Raw genomic sequence first — 15,593 nt, 5'->3', positions numbered from 1 at the left:
GAAGTTGACAAACGGTGGCCCAGAAGGAGGAGAAAAACTTTGTGATTTTTGATTCGTTTTTCAAAGAAAACTTTGGTATTCAAGCAGACACAGACGGATCCTGTCCTTTTGCAGGCTCCCCCCCTTACTAGAAGAAACATATGACAATTCTAGGACTTTTTTTCCTTTTTGGCAGTAATAGATTCACCTCTTTGGCAGGTTTTAAACTTCCTTTTAAACCTTTGAGATAGAAAAAAGACCCCCCCCACCCCCTTAAAAAACCTGAAGCATCTTTAGCGTATTTATATAGAGATATATAGATATAGATATATGTAATAAAGTATAAATTCTTGCATAGAAAATAACTTCTTTTAAAAATGGTTTCCTCTTTTTCTGAGCACGTAAAGGACAGAGAGCTCCATAAAGCAGATTTGAGTGCATGTCGGGAACGTCGGACGATTACATGATGCTGCAGTTTGAAGGACCCTAAGAGGGGAGAGAGAGAGAGAGAGAGAAGACTGACATAGAGTCAGAAGGGACCTCAGAGGTCATCTAGCCCAGCCCCCTCCCCAAGCAAGAGACCCTCTTCCGTTCGATGCAAATGGCCCTCCGATCGCTACTTAAGAGCCTCCAGGGACGAAGCACGGAGGAATTGTTCTCGCAATCAGGACATTTCTCCCTCATTCTAGGTTCAGGGCCGATCCAGAACCGGGCCTCCCTCAAAATGCCAGCAAGGGAGTTGTGGGAGAGGCAGGCGTGGCTGCCAGCCCAAAAGGCTTATGGGGAGGGACACCTGGACCTGCCTGCCCAGGGGAAGAACAGGCCCTTCCCCAGCTAAGGCTGCCTCTGTGTGACCAAACCTCCGGGGAGACAATAGCCGAGACCATTTTCCAAACAGCAAAGTTTTCTGCATAAAAAGTCTCCCACCTCAGGGGGGTCTTTGACAGCCCTCCCCCAGTGCAGCCACTGAGCAGCCCCAGCCGAGGCCACTTCCGTTTGTTTGGCGGAGGGGCGGGAGGGGGTCTGTGGGATGTGGGCTGGCTGCCCAGACTGGCTCCGCCCACTACGTGCGCACACATGCACACACACGGCTGTCCTCCTGCTTTAGGCCCCTGAAGGCTAACCTGTGGCATGCGGCGCCCTCTTGTGGCCAAGCCCCAGCTCAGCTCCGCCACGCTTGTGCATGCACTTCCAGCAGTTCAGCGGATCTTCGGGTTCTGCCGTGAATGCGCAGAGGTGGGGGGGAGGGCACATGCAGAAGGGGGGCACATGCGGGGGCCACATGTCATGTGCAGGAGATGTGTGCATGTATGCGCGGGGCTACATATGCGCAGCGGCCACGCACACATTGCATTGGGGGGGTTGGGAACACACGGGTGCCTCCTTGCATTCGAATGGTTTGGGGACTCGGTCTGGAAGGGAGCTCAGAGGTCTTCTAGTCCGACCCCTGTTCAAGCCGGAGACCGAATTCCATGCCAGGCAACGCATACGCTAAGCCTGGGCACAAAGCCAACTGGAGCTGACTGTTCTCGTGTGAACCTTGCAGCCTTTCAGGGTTTTCAGCCCACCCCACGCCTGCTGTTCAGTGGGGACCATCCCGGCCTTCCCCAAATGCCCTGGCTGAGGAGCCCCGTGTGGCACAGAGCCCTGGGATGCCCACAGCCATCTCTCTGCCGCCCTGGAAGGACTGACAGTGCACAGTGATCGGTCTCAGGAGCTTCCCCGCAAGGGGAGGAAGGGGGGCACTCAGAATCGGAGGCCTCCCACCACAAAGCCCCCTCCCCCTCCGGCCCAGGATCACACATGCCCGCTGGGGCGCCCCCAGACTGACCTGCTGGCGTGGGGTGGAGCTGCCCAGGATGTAGGTGCGGGGCAGGAGGCTCTCCCCGAGGTTGGTGCCTCCACTGCGGTAGCTGCGCGTGATGGTAAAGCTGGAGGAGGAGGAGCCGGTGGACATGGTGCTGGTGCCCACATTCGTGCCCCCGGATGACTTCTCTGCCGGCTGCCCACATGTGCCACACAACACTGTGCGAGAACGCAGGTTGTACTCGCCCGGATCTCCGCTGGCACTGCAGTGGCTCTGGAGAAGGGAGGAAGAGGGGAAGAAGCAGAGCTTGGTGCCTCCCGGACCGAGACCCCACCTGGGGCTGGAGATGCTGGATTCGGATCTGGGGGCTCCTTGGTGCTCTGTGAACCTGGATGTTTCATTACCAAACTAGGTAACTTCATCAGCGCAGAAAAGCACCAAGGCCAGAGAGCTCCAAGACCCCCACAGTTCAACCCTGAACTAAAATTATTCTCTTCTATCAGATTCCTACTTGGCCCTTTTGATCCCCCCCCCCCCCGGCTTCCTCCGGAGCCCGCAATGTCTTTTTAAAACACAGCCCAGCCCAGTGTTACATTTAGAATTAGAATAGAATTAGAATAAGTTTATTTATAGGCCGCCCTTTTCCCTGAGGGGACTCAGGGCGGCTAACAACTTATATGGGAGGGGATACATACAATGACATATAACATAACATGTAATTAAAAAAATAAGCAACATTCATTCAGCATTCGGGTGGGGGCGAATTATAATCTTTACCCCCAGGCCTGATCGGATTGCGCCACTACGGCCCCTTCGGGTCAGTGGATCCCGGAGACCTCCTTGGTTCACCGAGGAGCTCCGGGAGAAGAAACGCCGGAGGAGACGCCTAGAGCACCTGTGGAGGTCCGATAGGTCCGAGGCGAACCGAGCACTTCTGACTACCTGCACCAAGGACTATGTCCGGGCATTAAGAGCTGCGAAAAGATCACACATCTCCGCCTTGGTAGCGTCCGCCGAGTCACGCCCAGCCGCCCTGTTTAGGATAACCCGCTCCCTCCTTAATAGGAGGGATGCGGGAGACCCCTTGCAGGGTAGGGCTGAGGACTATGCTCAGTTCTTGGCGGACAAAGTAGCTCGGTTTCGGTCGGACTTGGACTCCACCGCAGTAGATCCAGCCGAGACACAGGAGGATTACTTGGCAAATCATCTCTGGGTTGAGTTCCAGGATGTTGCCTCTGGGGATGTGGACAAGGCCATTCGAGCTGTAAGTGCCTCCACCTGCATTCTGGACCCGTGTCCCTCCTGGCTGGTTGCCAACAGCAGGGAGGTGACACATGGCTGGATCCAGGCGGTTGTGACCGCCTCCCTTCGGGAGGGGCACTTCCCCGCCATACTCAAAACGGCGGTGGTGAGACCCCTCCTGAAGAAACCATCCTTGGATCCAGCCATTTTAAACAACTTTCGTCCTGTCTCCAACCTCCCCTTTATTGGGAAGGTTGTGGAGAAGGTGGTGGCCTTCCAGCTTCAACGGGCCATGGAGGAAGCTAGTTATCTTGACCCCTTCCAGTCCGGCTTCAGACCTGGTTACAGCACAGAAACTGCTTTGGTCGCATTGACCGATGATCTCTGGAGGGCCAGAGATGGAGGCCATGCGTCCATCCTGGTTCTCCTTGACCTCTCAGCGGCTTTCGATACCATCGACCATGGTATCCTTCTGCGACGACTGCGGGAGGTGGGGGTGGGAGGCACTGTTTTGCAGTGGTTCTCCTCCTACCTCTCGGACAGGTCGCAGTCAGTGTTGGTCGGGGGGCAGAGATCGTCCCTGAGGCCCCTAACATGCGGGGTGCCCCAGGGTTTGGTCTTATCCCCCCTACTATTTAGCATATACATGAAACCGCTGGGCGAGATCATTCGGAGGCACGGGATAAAATACCACCAATATGCGGACGATACACAACTGTATCTGTCCACCCCGTGCCAACTCAATGAAGCGGTGGACGTGATGAACCAGGGTCTTGAGGCCGTTAAGAACCGGATGAGCGCTAACAAACTGGTACTCAACCCGGACAAGACCGAGTGGCTGTTGTGTTTCCCTCCCAACAATTTGGCTAATGTTCCAACACTTAGGCTGGGGGGTCAAATTTTATACCCCTCAGATAGGGTCCGCAACCTAGGAGTCCTCCTGGATCCACAGCTGACTTTTGACCACCAGCTGTCAGCTGTGACCAGGGGGGCATTTGCCCAGGTTCGCCTGGTCCGTCAGTTGCGGCCCTACCTAAACCGGGAGGCTCTCGCAACAGTCACTCGAGCCCTTGTGATCTCTAGGCTGGAATACTGCAATGGGCTCTACATGGGGTTGCCCTTGAAGTGCATCCGGCGACTGCAGTTAGTCCAGAATGCAGCCGCGCGAGTGATAGTGGGCGCACCGCGGTTCGCCCACGTTACACCCATCCTCCACGAGCTGCACTGGCTACCTGTCGGTCTCCGGGTGCGCTTCAGGGTACTGATGACCACCTTTAAAGCACTCCATAGTAGTGGATCTGGGTACTTGAGAGACCGCCTTCTGCCGATTACCTCCCTCCGACCGATTAGATCGCACAGACTGGGCCTCCTCCGAATCCCATCCGCCAGTCAATGTCGACTGCCGACTACACGGAGGAGAGCCTTTTCTGTTGCAGCTCCGACCCTGTGGAACGACCTCCCCGTCGAGATCCGCACCCTCACCACCATCCAGACCTTCCGCGCAGCCCTCAAGACCTGGCTCTCCCATCAGGCCTGGGGATAGGTTCCCAATCTACCCGCCCGAGTGTTGACTGTTGAATGAAAGTTGTGTTTTATTATTTTTCTTTTGTTCACATTTTGTTTGTCTTTTGATATTGCACCCCCTTCCCTGTGATTGTAAGCCGCCCTGAGTCCCCTCAGGGAAAAGGGCGGCCTATAAATCTTAATAAAATGACTAAAAAAAAAATGACGGGATAGCCAGATCTTGAGGGCTGCGCGGAAGGTCTGGAGGGTGGTGAGGGTACGAATCTCCACGGGGAGATCATTCCAAAGGGTCGGAGCTGCTACTGAAAAGGCTCTCCTCCGCGTAGTGGCCAGCCGGCACTGGCTGGCGGATGGCACTTGGAGGAGGCCTAATCTATGAGATCTAATGGGTCTCGAGGAGGTAATTGGCATAATTTAATTATTCCAGAAATAAAAGAGTACGCTCTACATGGGGCTGCCCTTTAAGAGTGTTCGAAGACTTCAGCTAGTCCAGAATGCAGCCGCTCGAGCGATTGTGGGTGCACCCAGGTACACCCACGGTACACCTATCCTCCGCGAGCTGCACTGGCTGCCCATCGGTCTCCGGACACGCTTCAAGGTGCTGGTCGTTACTTATAAAGCCCTACATGGCATCGGACCTAGGTACCTGAGAGACCAATTACCTCCCAAAGGCCGATTCGATCGCACAGACTAGGCCTCCTCCGGATTCCATCTGCCGGCCAATGTCAGCTGGCAACTCCTCGGGGGAGGGCCTTCTCTGTGGCTGCTCCGGCCCTCTGGAACGATCCCCCCATTGAGATCCGGACCCTTACTACCCTTCCGGCCTTCTGTAAAGCTATTAAGACCTGGCTATTCTGGCAGGCCTGGGGCTGTTGAAGTATCCAGCCCCACTTTAAGTTATGAATGTTGCTGTATTTTTAAATTGTTGTATTGTCTTATATGTTCCCCCTCCCTTTTTATTGTAAGCCGCCCGGAGTCTTCCGAGAGCGGGCTGCATACAAAACTAATAAATACAAATACAATACAAATACAAATAGTACACTGGAATTGAGGCTAAACGCATTTCTCTCTTTACTCGTTAGATTTACAAGCCTGTTAAATGGGAGCAGGTTAACCAGCTGAAGGCTAAATTTGCAACGTGGTCTGAAGTGTCCAATGGACACAAAGGCAAAACTTCCGTTCTTCCCATTTCAGGCTTTGATTAAGAGGCCTTTGTCTTGTATTTCCTTTCAGTAGCCGTGAATGCTGGGGAAGGTTCCACCCTGGGATTCCCGAGATCTCCTCATTTCCACCCACTCCACACAGAGGGGACGTTTGCCCAGAGTCTGAGACACGGACGGCCTGTCAGTTTAGTTCATGAAATGAACAATAAATAAGGACTGGCTTTACTCCATTTATTTGGCCCTTTTGTTTAAAAGAAGGAGAGGCAGGCAAGGATTTCAGGGATCCTTGGTGCTGCCGGAGCTTCCTTGAAACGCCTGCAAGAAAAAGGGCAAACTCGGGGAGCCCCCCAGGATCCCTCGTGTCAGCTCTGAGCTACAAAAGATTCTCCTTTCTTGGTATAAATATTTCAGTTTCTACACCTGAGAATAATGAAAACTATTGTTAAAACTGAGGATGAGTTCGGCTGTCTGCTTGCCTTCATTGTCACTGGGGGCCTCTGAACGGACTCTTAATCTCCGTTGCAGACAAACAGACGGAAGAAATCCTGGCCACAACACGGTCACACAAAACCCCCAAATTTCTCCCGGGGGAATCCTGGCCCCACAGCCAGAGCCTTTGCATTTGGGAAACACCCCACCACCACCACCACCCCCGGATGGCTGCTGAGTTGTGCTTGTTCCCCATGGAAGCCAGCCCTCGGGGGGCCCTCCGCCTCCCCCCAAAACTCACGTGGTGATGGTGGCCGTGGGCACCATCCTCGTCATCCTCTTCATCGTCATCATTGACAACAACCGTGCGCACCAGCTTCCGCATGGCCACCTCCTGCAGGGAGGGAGGAATGAGGGGGCTGTTTCTGGTCCAGCCCATCTCAGCGGGATTTGGGAGGGAAAGAGCCAGGAAAACAGGGGGGGCAGAAGAGGGGCTCCCGCCTTCGACCCAGGACCCCCCACCCTCAGCCAAGCGCTGAGCCACGCCAGGAGGGGAAAGCGCCTTCCGTCCTGGCACCCCCAAGAAAAGGGCCAGGATGCCTCCATTGGCACCCCACCCCCCCAACTCATTAACCCCTTGGGTCCTATGTGTCACACACACACACACACACACACACACACACACACACACACCGCTGTAATTGTTTTTGCATGCTCGGAATTGTCTCCAAATTAAACGGGAATTGAGAGAGTCACCAAGGCTCCCTATCTGGATTTCCAGAATTGATTTAGGGGCATTTTTAGGCAACAAAATTAGAGGGGGGAGCCTGAATCCCCCTGATGAGGGAAAGAGGAAACCCAGAGGGGCAAAGAGGAGTGTAGCCCACCCACCCCCAGCCTTTTTACAGTTACGCAGCCAGAATAGTCCATTTTTTTTTTTGTTAATTATAACTCCTCCTATATTTCTCACTGTTTTTCTAGCTCCGTTTTTATTGTGTTTATAAGCCACCAAGAGTTACTCTGGACAGGGGGCGTTAATTCCGCAATCCAGAGTTAGGTTAATTGAAATAATTAATTCCATAATGCTCTGTCCCCTTTCCGGCACCAAGGTTGACCCCCTTTGCCCACCCACACAACGAAGACGCCGTGGGGCTGTGCGCCCACCCAACCCCCGAATCCCAGTCGCCTTACCTCCCCGCTGGAGGTCAGCAGTGCTGTGCGTAAGCTGTCGCCGGACCCCCAGGAGCTTTGGTTCTTCCAGACCATGTCCGTGGGGGGGTTGTGGGACACCCCTGCGCCCGCAGCCCAGATCTTGCAGGGGAAGGAAGAGAAGAGTTTAATAGATTTAATAGATTTGTAATTTAATAGATTTGTATCCCGTAAGACAGTGGTTCCCAAACTTGGCAACTTTAAGACTTGTGGACTTCAACTCCCAGAATTCTCCAGCCAGCAGAGTTGAAGTCCACAAGTCTTAAAGTTGCCAAGTTTGGGAACCACTGCGTTGACGACCCTTGCAGAGTACCTCCCCACGGCTGGCATGGGCACCAGAGGGACGGGGGGGGCTCCCAACCATTCCTGCCCACCAAGCCCACCGTTGCTGCTCACCGTGACCAGCTGGCCGGCCTTCAAGGTGAACTTGGGAGGGAACCTGTAGCAAATGGGTGCGTCTTCTCCATTCTGGCGCTTGATCTGCCAATTTCCCAGCGACTGGTCCTAAGGGGGCATAAAGGGGGAGGCATGGCGGGCATCTCACGGGGCTTAGGTGGCCCAAGAGATGCCAGGCAGGCTGGGGGGGGGGGAGGAGGCGGCTGTGCCAACCAAAAGGAAGGCAGTTCTGAGGGTGGGAAAAGAAATAGAAGGCTGCAACCAGAGAGTGAGAGGCCAATTTACATTTGTCAAAGAAAATCAGAAGTTTAATATTTCTTTTATCTTCTTTTTCTGCACTCCTGTCTTTCTCTTTTTCTTCTCTCCTTTTTCCTTCTCTCTCTACTCCAGTAGTTCTGGTTAGTTTTCATCTGGCTTCTTCAAAAGTTTAATGAAGTTATATATAAAAAGCTTCTCCATTCCTCTTGACCAGGAGCCAGAGAGAGACTCCGCTGGGGGGGGGGGCCACAAAGCAAGGCCGTCTGTCTCTGAAGCAGGGAAGGGCGCCTGGAATCTGCCTTCGGCTCCAGCCAAACTCCAACCGTCACAGGAGGTGACCATCGCAAACTCAAGGAGACTCTCCATGGGCTCAGAGGGAGGGAAGCCACCGCCTTTCCCAGCTCCCAGGTGGCTGCGGGGTGGGTGGGGGGCACTTAGCTCTAAAAAGTACCCATGAAGCCTCAACAAAACCTGCTTTGTGGGGTCCTGGGTGCCCTCTGAGCTTGGTGGTTTTCTTGCAGATGTTTCGCGACCCAACTAGGTGACCTCATCAGACCAAACACATCCCCTCTGGCAGGCAACGCCCAGATAAGCAGGGATTAACCCCAGACAAAGAAGCAGAAAACAATACTTCAATCAAGGAACCACCAAGGAGACAGACACCCCCTCCCCAGAATCCCTGGCAGGGCAGGCTGCTGTTCATGAACAGAGACCAAAGCCCACTTCCATCCAGCACTGATGATGTTACCTAGTTGAGTCACGAGACGTCTGCAAGGAAACAGCTCAGCTCAGAGTTCAACTCTCAGCTGCAGGGATTCTCTGCTATTAAACCCTAAATTCACCCATTTATCTTGGGTGGGCAACACATTTAAATAAAAAAGCACCATCTTCAAACTAGATGAGAATTTGCTGTTCTCAGCTGTTGCGTCGCCTCCCTTTTCCATCCCATCCGACTCTTAGGGGGCCCCCTGAAAAAGAGGGGGGATGCACGACAGGATCTTGGGGGGCCTCTTGCAGCTCAAAGGTCAACTGGGTGACTTTAAGCCCCCCCTAAGCCCCCCCACCCAGGAGCAGACGGCTTCCCCGGCCCTCCTTGCCCAGGACTTCTGGACCTCCGGCCACCAGCACCCACCTCGCTGGACTTGTTCCTCAGCCGGACAAACTTGCCCTCCAGGTCCACCTCCTCCACAGCCACGCGGCCGCTGGTGCGGGCATGCTGGGAGAAGCTGGTGCGGCTCTCGCCGTCCTCCAGCTTCCTTTTCTTGGTGGCGCTTTGTCCAGAGGAAGAGACCCGGATGCGGGAGCCGCTCTTCTGGGAGGAGGGGCTGGGGGAGAGGCGCAACCTGGGGGGGAGAAAGAGAGGCCGGGGGCTGAGCCAGAGGCCGCTTCCCCAGGGATGCCCACAGCAGGCAGGAGGGCTGCAGTGCCCACCCTCGGTGCCAGGGGAAGCAGCGCTCAGGCCGAGCAGATCTTGCTGCCCGAAGGGTCTCTGCCCCACCCGTCCCAGAAGGGCCCCCAAACGCTCCCCCCGAAGGAGGGGCAGCCGGGCAAACCCCACATCTGGACCCCAAGGCTTTCCGTCTCCTCAGTGAGGGGGGGCGACCTTTTCCCAGCAGACTCTCCGGGTCGCCCCTGAAGGTCCCAGGCTGCCTGTGCTTGGGGGGGGGCTGCCCAGCTTGGCCAAGCCCCCCCCCAGGCCAAGGTGGTCTGCCTAGCTTGCAAAGGGTGCCCAGGCGCCCACCTCTCCTCCTCGCCCTCCAGGAGTTTGCGGTAGGCGTTGATCTCCATGTCCAGGGCCAGCTTGATGTCCAGCAGCTCCTGGTACTCGTCCAGCTGCTGCTGCATTCGGGCCCTCATCTCGGCCATCTCCCGCTCCTTCTCCGCCAGGATACGGCGGCTGGTATCCCGCTCCCGGGCCAGGGAATCCTCCAGGTCCCGCAGCTTCGCCTCCTTGGCCGCCAGCTGGGGGGGGGAGGCAAGAGAGGGGTGGGGGCCTGGACGGGAGGGAGGGGGGGAGCAGACCCCTGCCCCAGATCCCCAATCCCTTTCCATCCCAACCCAAAAGGGTGGAGGGCAAGCAGGGTCTCCTCCTGCGGCAGGGCTTGACCCCAAAGATTGCAAGGGGGGGCACTGGATGTCCTCCCCCAGGGAGGGAAGAGGGGAGGGGGCCCGTAAGGTGGCCAACGGGACGTTGCTCCCCAGAGCCAGTCCTCCACATACGGCGTTTCTGCCCATCGGCTGATTTTTTTTATTATATATTTTTTTATTCTTTTTCTTAAACACTGAACAAACGGTTGTAAGTCCAGGACCTCAAGGCTGCAGTGAGGGGGCCCAGAACCAGGGGCCACAAAGGGACGGCCCTTCCTGCGGTCGGAGCCAAAGCGGCTGGAGCCCGAGCGGCTGTGGGAGCAGCCCCCCCGCCCCTCCCCCCGCGGGGCCCCTACCTGCTTCTGCAGCTGGCTGAGCTGGGCGGAGAGGCTGTCGATGCGAATCCGCGTCTGCTGAAGCTCCTCGTGAGCCGTCCCAGCCAGGCTGCTGTTCCTCTCGGCCGACTGCTTGGCGTTTTCCAGCTGCAAAGGCCAGAAAGAGGCTTATGGCAAAGGGGCTAGTCCTCAAGGCTGCTCAGACTGCTCTGCAGGGCAGGAGTGGGGACCCCCCCCCCTCCAAGGCTAAGAGCTTGGCCCCGTCCTGCCTCAGTGCCCCCACCCCCCATCCTCTCAAGGCTGCAGTGAGGGGGAGCAGGGGGCCTTCCCTGGACTCCAGAGCACCTGAAAGGGAGGATGGGAGCGGGAGTCCTCCCCCCAGCCACCCCCGGGTGACCTACCTTGGCTGCATAGGTCTTCTCCAGCTCCTCCTTGTAGAGCCGGACCTGGGCCTCGTGCTGCCCACGGAGGTCCTGCAGCGCATCGGCCAGCTTGTTCTCGAACTCTCGCTGGCGCCCGTTGTCGATCTCCACCAGGGGCGTCTCGTGGCGGCGTTTGCTCTCACGGAGCTCCTGCCGGGGGCAGAGGGTGAGCAGGGCATCCCAGGACCGGCAGGGAGGCACAATCCCCCCCCAACCGCAACGCCTTCCCCCCCCAGCCCCCCCCTGCAGCCCCCAGGATCCCCAGCTCCTCTGTGGGGCCGTTCCAAGGTGTGGGGAGGAGAGGCTGCAGGAGCTGGGCTGATTGCCTGGCCCAAGGCAACGTGGTGTGTTCAAGTCTCCCAACCCATGGAGAGGGATTCTCTGTCGCTTAGGTCCGGACGATTAGTGATTAGCTATTATTACTGAAATGGCTTGAAATATTGGGGAGTGCCAAGGTTGAGAAACACTGTCCTAGACACTGAATTGTTTATACGTGAATGCTGGCTGGGGAATTCTGGGAGTTGAAGTCCGGACATCTTCAAGTTGCCAAGGTTGAGAAACACTGTCCTAGACACTGAATTGTTTATACGCGAATGCTGGCTGGGGAATTCTGGGCGTTGAAGTCCGGACATCTTCAAGTTGCCAAGGTTGTGAAACACTGTCCTAGACACTGAATTGTTTATACGCGAATGCTGGCTGGGGAATTCTGGGAGTTGAAGTCCGGACATCTTCAAGTTGCCAAGGTTGAGAAACACTGTCCTAGACACTGAATTGTTTATACGTGAATGCTGGATGGGGAATTCTGGGAGTTGAAGTCCGGACATCTTCAAGTTGCCAAGGTTGAGAAACACTGTCCTAGACACTGAATTGTTTATACGCGAATGCTGGCTGGGGAATTCTGGGAGTTGAAGTCCGGACATCTTCAAGTTGCCAAGGTTGAGAAACACTGTCCTAGACACTGAATTGTTTATACGCGAATGCTGGCTGGGGAATTCTGGGAGTTGAACTCCGGACATCTTCAAGTTGCCAAGGTTGAGAAACACTGTCCTAGACACTGAATTGTTTATACGTGAATGCTGGCTGGGGAATTCTGGGAGTTGAAGTCCGGACATCTTCAAGTTGCCAAGGTTGAGAAACACTGTCCTAGACACTGAATTGTTTATACGTGAATGCTGGATGGGGAATTCTGGGAGTTGAAGTCCGGACATCTTCAAGTTGCCAAGGTTGTGAAACAGTGTCCTAGACACTGAATTGTTTATACGCGAATGCTGGCTGGGGAATTCTGGGAGTTGAAGTCCGGACATCTTCAAGTTGCCAAGGTTGAGAAACACTGTCCTAGACACTGAATTGTTTATACGCGAATGTTGGCTGGGGAATTCTGGGAGTTGAAGTCCGGACATCTTCAAGTTGCCAAGGTTGAGAAACACTGTCCTAGACACTGAATTGTTTATACGCGAATGCTGGCTGGGGAATTCTGGGAGTTGAAGTCCGGACATCTTCAAGTTGCCAAGGTTGTGAAACACTGTCCTAGACACTGAATTGTTTATACGCGAATGCTGGCTGGGGAATTCTGGGAGTTGAAGTCCGGACATCTTCAAGTTGCCAAGGTTGAGAAACACTGTCCTAGACACTGAATTGTTTATACGCGAATGCTGGCTGGGGAATTCTGGGAGTTGAAGTCCGGACATCTTCAAGTTGCCAAGGTTGTGAAACACTGTCCTAGACACTGAATTGTTTATACGCGAATGCTGGCTGGGGAATTCTGGGAGTTGAAGTCCGGACATCTTCAAGTTGCCAAGGTTGAGAAACACTGTCCTAGACACTGAATTGTTTATACGTGAATGCTGGCTGGGGAATTCTGGGAGTTGAAGTCCGGACATCTTCAAGTTGCCAAGGTTGAGAAACACTGTCCTAGACACTGAATTGTTTATACGCGAATGTTGGCTGGGGAATTCTGGGAGTTGAAGTCCGGACATCTTCAAGTTGCCAAGGTTGAGAAACACTGGGCTAGATGACCTCTAAGGGGCCCTTCAGGGTTGTGGGACTCACCTCGCTGTAGATGTTTTTCTGGAAGTCCAGCTCCTCCTTCAGGGTCTGCAGCCTGTTCTCCGCATCCACCCTCCGCAGCATTTCATCCTGAAGCTGCTTCTTGATGTCGGCCAAGGATCCCTCCACCTGCGGGGGGACAAAGGAGGAACCCCCGTCACGCCAGGAAGGGAGACCCTGTGTGGCCTCAGCTGCTCCACAGGAGCCCCCACCCTCCTCTCCAGGTCCCCCTCCCCTAGTCAAGAGCTGGGAGTTCAAGCCATCCATCCCAATTCAGCTTCTCCCCCTCAAGGCCTCCTCCAGCCTCTCAGGAGTCTGCAGGGAGGGAAAAACGCCAGAGAGTCTGAAGCAGAAGGAGAGCCAGAAGGTACCAGACTAGCAGGAGACTGGGAGTTCTAGTCCCGCCTTAGGCACAGAAGCTCCTGGGTGACTTTGGTCCAATCACAGGGGGACTGGGAGTTCTAGTCCCGCCTTAGGCACAGAAGCTCCTGGGTGACTTTGGTCCAATCACCGGGGGACTGGGAGTTCTAGTCCCGCCTTAGGCACAGAAGCCCCTGGGTGACTTTGGTTCAATCACAGGGGGACTGGGAGTTCTAGTCCCGCCTTAGGCACAGAAGCCCCGGGTGACTTTGGTCCAATCACAGGGAAACTCGGAGTTCTAGTCCCGCCTTAGGCACAGAAGCCCTGGGTGACTTTGGTCCAATCACAGGGAAACTCGGAGTTCTAGTCCCGCCTTGGGCGTGAAACCGACCGTGTGACTTTGGGGCCGCTCCTTCTCTCTCAGCCCAGCCCACCTCACAGGGTTGTTGTGCTGGGAAAAACAGGAAGGAGGAGTAATTTAGCATCGTGGCCAATTTGAGTTCTTTATAAAAATAAGGAAGGCAGGATATAAATAAATAAACTATAGAAACAAACAAACAGATGGAAAATGCCCCTGGGCAGGGAGGAAGATCCCTGGCTGGGGATGATGGGAGCAAGAGTCCCTACAGCCAGATTCTCTGAAAGGCTGGTGAATGGAAGCGTCAATTTGCTTCCCAGCCCTCCATTCCTCCTCTCTGCCTTGGCAAATGGTGGGCTCCACCGCCCCCTGCTGGCCTCACCTGGTGCCTGCAGACATGAATGTCAACTGGGAAAGCATTTACACAGTGAACTTCTCCAGCCGCCCCAGCCAGTTTGGGGGAGCAAGTGGGAGGGTGGGGGGAGTGAAGGTAAAATGAAGCTGATCATAAAATCCAGACTGTCCTGGAGCACAGCCCAGAGAGGGTGCAGGACGGACATAAAGTGGGGAAAGCAGAGCTAATTTCGGGACAGTCGATGGCACCTCCGTGGCCAGGAGCAGTCTACCTTCGAAGGGCCACAACTGAGCACAGTCAACAGCTCTGCTGGTCCTCACAGACCAAGGAAATCCTCAACCTTGGCAGCTGAATGATGGGTGGACTTCAACTCCCAGAATTCCCCCATCAGCTGCCAAGCTGGAGAAATATTCTCCAGTATCTTGCTGCTGTTTTGGCCTCCTTCCGGCACAGCACACGTTAAGGCCACAATTACAGAAGCCACCCAAAGAGGAAGCATGGCCAAATTGAAAGCATCGCAGGAGCCCAGCCACCCATTGTCCGGGAGGGGGGAGAAACCCAAAGACCACCAGCCTGCCTTCAGTCCCGGAAGCCTAATAAGGTCGGCCAGCCTAGGAACGACCTGGAAGGCTGATGGTCTCCTAGCAGAAGCACCCTTCCCCTTCTGCACAAGAGACATTTACAGGCATCGTCTACCTGAGCCTGCAAACTCTCTCCTCCTGGCACGTTTTGGGACCGGGAGTCCAAAGGTGGACGGGGGAGGGAGGCCCAGAAGGAGAAAGAGCCCCCCTCCCATCTCGAGGGCAGAGCAGAGGGACCCCCGGGGTTCTTCGCAGGTGTGGCTGGTCTACCTTGGCCAGCTGGCCTCTGAGGTCACGGACTTCAGCCTCCAGGTTGCGCTTCTCCCCCAAGGCGGTGCTGAGCGCAGCCTCCTTGGAGTTGAGCAGGGCCTCCACATCCTTCAGGCGGGCCTGGGCAGCGAGCAGGTCTCCCTCCTTCTTGGCGTTCCTGAAAGGGAAAGAAGCGGCGATGGGGTCAGGAGGGAAGAGCCTTCCCAGCAGGCAAGATGGACTTCGGCACCAGCCCACAAGATGATCCCCATGGGAGGAAGACTTGGGAGCACCAGAACATTAACCCAATTTAAACCCAGGCCCAGAGATAAAGAGAACGACCCCATTCACACGTTTCAGCAAGCTTTCCCTAAGTAAACCCCAACAGGCTCACGTGAGAGCAGAATTGCATTTTCTGGGAATCTGGCGCCCCCATTTGGCTGTTGTCAGCACCTCTCCATTAATTAATTAGGAAAGAAAGACCACGAGACTCCATATGTGGAAATCAAGTGTACTTTTACTAATTAAGAATGATTAAAGGCATAGCGAAGCGAAGTCTGATTATTTAGGCGCGACAGCGATTGATATATAGAATAGCCCATTCCCCACGATCGCACAGATTAGGCCTCCTCCGAGTTCCATCCGCCAGTCAGTGTCGACTGGCAACTACGCGGAGGAGAGCCTTTTCAGTAGTAGCTCCGACCCTTTGGAACGATCTCCCCGTGGAGATTCGTACCCTCACCACCCTCCAGACCTTCCGCACGGCCCTCAAGACCTGGCTATCCTGTCAGG

At 55.1% G+C, this 15,593-nt stretch overlaps 1 protein-coding gene across 1 annotated transcript; it reads right to left on the bottom strand.

Moving 5' to 3' along the window:
- Positions 1 to 267: 267 nt before the first annotated feature.
- LOC148042336 (prelamin-A/C-like) lies at positions 268 to 15,079 on the bottom strand. The gene is made up of 11 exons (XM_087702986.1): positions 14,823 to 15,079; positions 12,902 to 13,027; positions 10,832 to 11,002; positions 10,452 to 10,577; positions 9,749 to 9,969; positions 9,140 to 9,350; positions 7,750 to 7,857; positions 7,336 to 7,455; positions 6,446 to 6,538; positions 1,811 to 2,059; positions 268 to 465 (listed from the first exon to the last, which is right to left on the bottom strand). The coding sequence occupies exons 2-11, from the start codon at positions 12,980 to 12,982 to the stop codon at positions 439 to 441; spliced, it is 1,407 nt and encodes a 468-aa protein (XP_087559112.1). The 5' UTR covers positions 12,983 to 13,027; positions 14,823 to 15,079; the 3' UTR covers positions 268 to 438.
- Positions 15,080 to 15,593: the final 514 nt, after the last annotated feature.

The sequence above is a fragment of the Thamnophis sirtalis genome, unplaced genomic scaffold (genome assembly GCF_051295495.1).
Source record: "Thamnophis sirtalis isolate CommonGarterSnake01/CBP01778 unplaced genomic scaffold, rThaSir2_p1.2 scaffold_18, whole genome shotgun sequence".
NCBI lineage: Eukaryota > Metazoa > Chordata > Lepidosauria > Squamata > Natricidae > Thamnophis > Thamnophis sirtalis.
This window is presented reverse-complemented; position numbering and strand designations above follow the sequence as displayed.